General features: G+C 41.7%; 1 protein-coding gene across 1 annotated transcript in view; it reads left to right on the forward strand.

Moving 5' to 3' along the window:
• The window catches only part of SLC3A1 (solute carrier family 3 member 1), a 30,865-nt gene that overhangs the window by 20,213 nt on the left and 4,652 nt on the right, over positions 1–6,000 (forward strand). The window contains exons 5-6 of the mRNA XM_012804033.1: positions 1,878–1,997; positions 4,110–4,234. Coding sequence (XP_012659487.1) covers positions 1,878–1,997; positions 4,110–4,234 — 245 coding nt within the window. The remainder of the gene's footprint in view (positions 1–1,877; positions 1,998–4,109; positions 4,235–6,000) is intronic.

A 6,000-nucleotide genomic window follows, 5' to 3' on the forward strand; every position in this document is an offset into this window, starting at 1 on the left:
CCTTCACACGTCAGATCTTTCAAAAGCGTAGGTCAGACCAACCTTTTCTGCTTGAAACCTTCCAAGGTTTCCTATCACTCCCACACAAATTCCAAGTCTTTCCCATTAGCTACCAAGCCACCTTCACCTCCTTCCACTCTTGCTTATGCTCCTCTGGCCACACCGTCCCCTCCTCTTGGTGCTAAGTTGCCCAGTGTGGTTTCCACAGCTGTCCTCTCTGCCTGGAATGCTCTTCTAACAGACCTTCTGGTGGCTCGCCCCCATTTCTCATTTTCCCTGCTGAGATGTCACCTGAACTGGGTCTCCAGCCTTCCTCTCCTCACCCCACCACCCTCTGTCCCTTTATCCTGCATTGCTTTTCCACACAGAACCGATAGACGACCCAGCTCCATAATTTGTAGGGCCCCATGCAAAATGAAAATGCGGGTCCTTTGTTTCAGAATTAAGAATTTCCAGACAGTGAAACCAAAAGCAGAGCGTTAGAACACACCTTCTGAGCCAGGGGGCCGGCGTGACTGCACAGCTTGCATGCCCTTCATTAAACCATGTAACCGGCATGACTGCACAGTTTGCATGCCCTCTAAGCTGGCCCTGCACCTGGGACTACTTGGAATGAAAGGGAATCCCATTTTAACGCTTCCTTCCCCTCCCATTCCCTCACTCTTACAGCTGTCTTAGCTGTTTCTCACTTCTACTTTTCTTCCTGGGAAAAGCGCCTTCCCCGGAGGCCCCTAGCCTTTTGGTGCTCTTCTCTCATCTAACCTCTTCTCCAGACCAGTCTTCATCTCCCCAATCTTTGACTTTAGGATTAAGAGGCCAGGCAAGGTGGCAGGTGGGGCGGAGGAGAGGCTGAGCAGGCAGTGACTACCCAGAGAGTAGGGCTGGGTTGGAGGGAAAGCCAGGGACATTCACACAATAATTTTGGTCCCAATCCCACACCTGTGGAAGGAATTCTATCAAAGAATAAAAGTCTATGAGCAGATTATTAGGTTTAACTATGTTAGCTCGGGATTAATTTCTTCATAAAATTAAAGCCAGTGGAATAGTAGCTTCTTTGAATGATGTGTGGTTCATCCTTATCTGAGATATTAAAGACCAGGCTTGGCTCGGCGCCCATGCACAGTGGTCATGGCGCCAGCCACATACACTGAGGCTAGCAGGTTTGAACTGGGCTGGGGCCAACTGCAACAAAAAAATAGCCAGGCACTGTGGCGGGCACCTGTAGTCCCAGCTACTGGGAGGCTGAGGCAAGAGAATTGCTTAAGCCCAGGAGTTTGAGGTTGAGGTGAGCTATGACAGCACAGTACTCTACTGAGGGCGACATAGTCAGACTGCCTCAAAAAAAGACTATGCTTACATCGGAGTTCTACCAGATCCTCACTGTTATTGCTTGCTTGGTTCATGGTTGATTCTATTTAGTGTTGCGTTCCTTCCTCTCATATTACTCCTAAGAGGAGACATTTTAACACCTAAGCATTTCACCTCTCATTTGCCTTCCTGGTAAGGAGTAAAACTGAATAATTGGTTATCTTCTTTCAGTTTGGAGTGACCCTTAAGGAGTTAGGCTTGAGAGAAACTTTTTTTTTTTTTCATTTTGAGTGGATTCTGTGCACTTTGGAAACATGCTTATACATCCATTGTAATTGTAATTCTGAATTTCAATATGAAGGTGTGGGAGTCCCTCACTGCAGTTACTTGAGAGTTCATTATAATAAGATGCAGGAGCTAAGTTCAATAGATAAAAGTAAGACTATATGGATACCATGCTTGTTTTGCATAAATATCTATGATGGTAAGTAATAGACAAAATATTTATTAAATGTGCTGATATAAATGTGTAAATAATGTAACCACGTATTTTTCTTCTTTATGTTTAGGAAATTATTCAGTTCTGGCTTGCAAAGGGTGTTGATGGCTTTAGTTTTGATGCTGTTAAATTTCTTCTAGAAGCAAAGCATCTGAGAGATGAGATCCAAGTAAACAAGACTCAACTCCCGGTAAAAGATTTGTTCTCATTTTTTTTTAAACCTTCTCTGAAAATTTGTCAGTGTTTTCTTTTTCAGCCAGAGATGCCAATTACAAAGATGAGCTCTGTCCTGTCTCTAGGAAGTACTTACAATCATTTTCTTTAGAAAATATATAGGAGTTTCAAATGCCTATGCAAAGATGTTTCCTTCTAGTAGTTTCCTCCAGAGAAAGGGATCCCTGCAGAGCCCTTCAGTGACAAGGGCTCTGTGGACCGGGACACTGGACTCTAGCAAGGGCCACAAAATGAGGACACTTATGTAATGGAATTTTGTCATCTTACTCAAGCTTGAGTGAGAAGGTCTAAATTACACAGGCCATTTTCTAGTTGTTAAAGGACACATTTTTGGAAGAGAAGGGAATTAACACTTGCTGAGTATTTGCTGTATTCTATATGTCGTTTACTTATTACATTTCATTTAATTCTCTCGGTATCCTACGGGGAAGGTCTCATGATTCCCATTTAGCAAATCTTAGCAAGGTTAAGTTATCCACGGTTACAGCGGTAATAAATAGGATTCCAAACCATGTCCATCTTGCTGTGAAAGCTGAGCTCTTGGGGGCTCTACACCAGCGATTCTCAGCCTTCTTCCCATATCCCGAGTGACAGATGGTATTCACACACTACCCCCTTGCTCTAGTTGACTTCTATTCTGTGGTCTGTTGTCAATGGTCAGGTAGACACAAGTCCTAAAATGTGTTCCAAAATGATGAATTTGTATATTCACACAAGAGAATGTTATGTTACTAAAAGAATTACAGTGACACATAGCAAATTAAGAGAATCTTAGCAATGTCACTCTTAGTGAAAACCTAAAATAATTATATAGGAGGTGATACCTTTTTGATAACATCAAACAAAATGAAATCCATGCGGTTAGTTTATTATCAAGCTTTTAGCTTTTGTCCTGAGTAGTAGTTTATAGGCTACTTATAAGTCTGTTAAAACAAGTCAGTTAAGCACCTAGCAAAAGAGAAGTTGGCCATGTAGAGGCCAATCCTGAGAGCATGTCATGAACCATAGGTTATGATTAGCTAATTTTTCTCACACATGATTTCCAGTGAAAAGGAAAAATAAAGAAAAAAGATGATGTATTGTTGTTCCAGAGAGGAAGAGCTTCTCCTTGGAAAAGGAATCCTGAAATAACTTTGCTAATTAGAATGAGATGTAACAAAACAATGCAGACAATGACAAATGATCAGAACAGTAGGTTTTGTGTGCTACCTGAGAAGAACATAATACGCAATTTCATGAAAAGATCCAAGATTCTACAACTATCACTTCATCTAGCAAGGAAAATTCATTTATGAAGAGAGAATCCAGAAGCAGGCACGTTCTTGGAGTCCCTAACTACTGGGGATGCTGAAGTGGGAGAACTGCTTGAGCCCAGGAATTGGAGCCGAGCCTGGGCAATATAGCAAGATCCTGTCCTTAAATCTTAAAAAAAAAAAAAAAAAAAAGACAGCAGAAGTCCAATGAATGGATGGCCACTCAGGTTTAGGCTGTCCAGCCAGTCCAGGCCACATCACATCCCAGGGTCTATAACCTTGGTTTATATGTGATATACTCGTTTGCTTTGATTCTAAGAGATTATCGCAATCCTAGGAAGGCACGGAAATGAGGATCAGGAAAAACTGCCAAAACCCTGAGAAGGTGTAACAGTAAGCATAAAGATAGAGATGGTTAGGAAGCAAAGTTAAACACATGGTATTAATAATCTTGTGAGGAGATAAAGTCTAAGTGTAATAATGAGGCCTATAATCATTTAAGGTCTTTTGTTTGCCTTTAAAAGTATCTGAAGCATTTAGATAACTAAATGTTCAGGACTTTGTTAAATACATTTATAATCAAAGTTTTGATGTTTGGGAAAATTTAGTGTGCTAAAACGGGTACATGGTAGTTAAATTTGAGAAAAAGTGTTTACTAGATTTATAAAGTTAGCAATTTAAACATCAAATGAGTACTAATAGTCATCGAGTATTCTCCAACTTGAGCCTTTTGAAGAGAAGAGGTTGTATTTACGTGGAGCTGTGGGCATGTGACACGCGAAATGATGGTCACCATGCTGTCTTGGTTTTCAAAGGACACAGTCACACAGTACTCGGAGCTGTACCATGACTTCACCACCACACAGGTAGGAATGCATGACATCGTCCAGAGCTTTCGGCAGACCATGGACCAATACAGCAGAGAACCTGGCCGATACAGGTAACCACAGGACATGTTTCCATTCTTCCCAGGCACAGTGAGGTCCACAAGCATGATCAGATGCTAAAATAGTAATTTAACCAACCTGGCTATGCTAGGGTCTGGCGTATTCTCTCATGTTGCATAACGCTGATTTTTAGTTTCATCTTTCATAAAGTGATGCTATTCACAGTAGTTCACAGGTGTTTTGTGAAAATTAAATTAATTAAAAACAAATATATTAGCTAAATGTTAATTTTTTCTTTTGAGACAGTCTCATTATGTTGCTCTTGGTAGAGTGCTGTGATGTCACAGCTCACAGCAACCTCAACCTCTTGGGCTTAAGTAATTCTCTTGCCTCAGCCTCCCAAGTAGCTGGGACTAGGTGCCCGCCACAACATCTGGCTATAGTTGTCATTGTTTAGCTGGCCTGGGCTGGGTTCAAACCTGCCAGCCTTGGTGCATGTGGCTGGCACTGTAACCACTGTACTATGGGCACTTGAGACTAAATGTTAACTATTATTTTTACCATTATTATTGGAGCTATGGTTCCTTGTACAGTATGAATCCATATGTTTTAACTAAACTGTAATAGATATGTTACATGTGTATACATTTATATATATAATGTTTAAAAGCACTTAAAATTGTACCTGGCACATAGTAAATACTCAATAAAACTATTGTTAAGTTTATATAGATCATCCGATAAAATTAAAAATGAGTAAAAGAAATCTCCCCCCACCAGATCTGGGTGTGGTGGTGTATACTTGTAATCCTGGCTAGTTAGGAGGCTGAGGCAGAAGGATTGCTTTTGAGGCCAGTCTGGTTAACACAGTAAGATCCTGTCTCAAAAAAAAAAAAAAAAAAAAGATAAATTTCCCCTTCATACTCTGATTACTATTTCCATTTTATAGATGAGGAAACTGAGGCTCTGAACATGCAGGCAATGGTCACACCGGTAGTAATGGCAGAGATGGGATTTGAACTGAGACAGTTGGGCTCCAGAGACTGTACACTTATAAATATGCAGTCCAAATAGCTAAAGCCAGTCTCGATTGGGGTCATTTCAAACAAATGTGCCTTGTTAAAGCTGGGATGCTAGGTTGCCGGCCCTAGCCCATGGAACTGCCAGGAGGTACACGCTTGCTTGGGGTATGGCTCCTTCTCAGTGCCGGGGAGTCTGTTGTCTTAGTCAGGTAAGGGTCCCCATCAGGAGGAGCCCGTCTCAGTCAGGTCAGAGGTGCTGCAGCTGCTCAAAGGTGCTGCAGTCAGTCTTCGTAGGAGCCGGACTAACTTCTCTCCCGGCTGTTTATACCACAGGTGCAGAGACTGCCAAGCGATGACATACGTGTTCTCCTACTTTCTAACGATAGCCACTCCCTTCCCCATTCCCTTATTACCCAGGTGTTTCTTTTCAGGTGTCTCCTACAGTGCCCTCTCCAAAGAGTGGTTTTTAGCTGTTGAGAGCACACACCAATAATAAGGCAAGATTTTATAAGGAGTCATATGTAAGGGGAAGTTCTTTTGGGGAAAAATCCTCCCCTTTATGTTTGCAAACATATACTGTGTTTCCCCCCAAATAAGACACTGTCTTATATTTCTTTTTTCTCAAGAAGACACACTAGGGCTTATTTTCAGGGTCTGTCTTATTTTTAAGTATAATACAACAATCTACATTTATTCAAATACAGTTAAGTAGTCATCTTCTGGAACCTGACAGGGGAAGCCGACGTTGTTGGTGGGGCTGGTGCTAGTGATGCACGAACTCCTTTCCCCAGCCGTTC

The sequence above is a fragment of the Otolemur garnettii genome, unplaced genomic scaffold (genome assembly GCF_000181295.1).
Source record: "Otolemur garnettii isolate 467f Iridium unplaced genomic scaffold, OtoGar3 scaffold00024, whole genome shotgun sequence".
In the NCBI taxonomy this organism is placed as follows: Eukaryota; Metazoa; Chordata; class Mammalia; order Primates; family Galagidae; genus Otolemur; species Otolemur garnettii.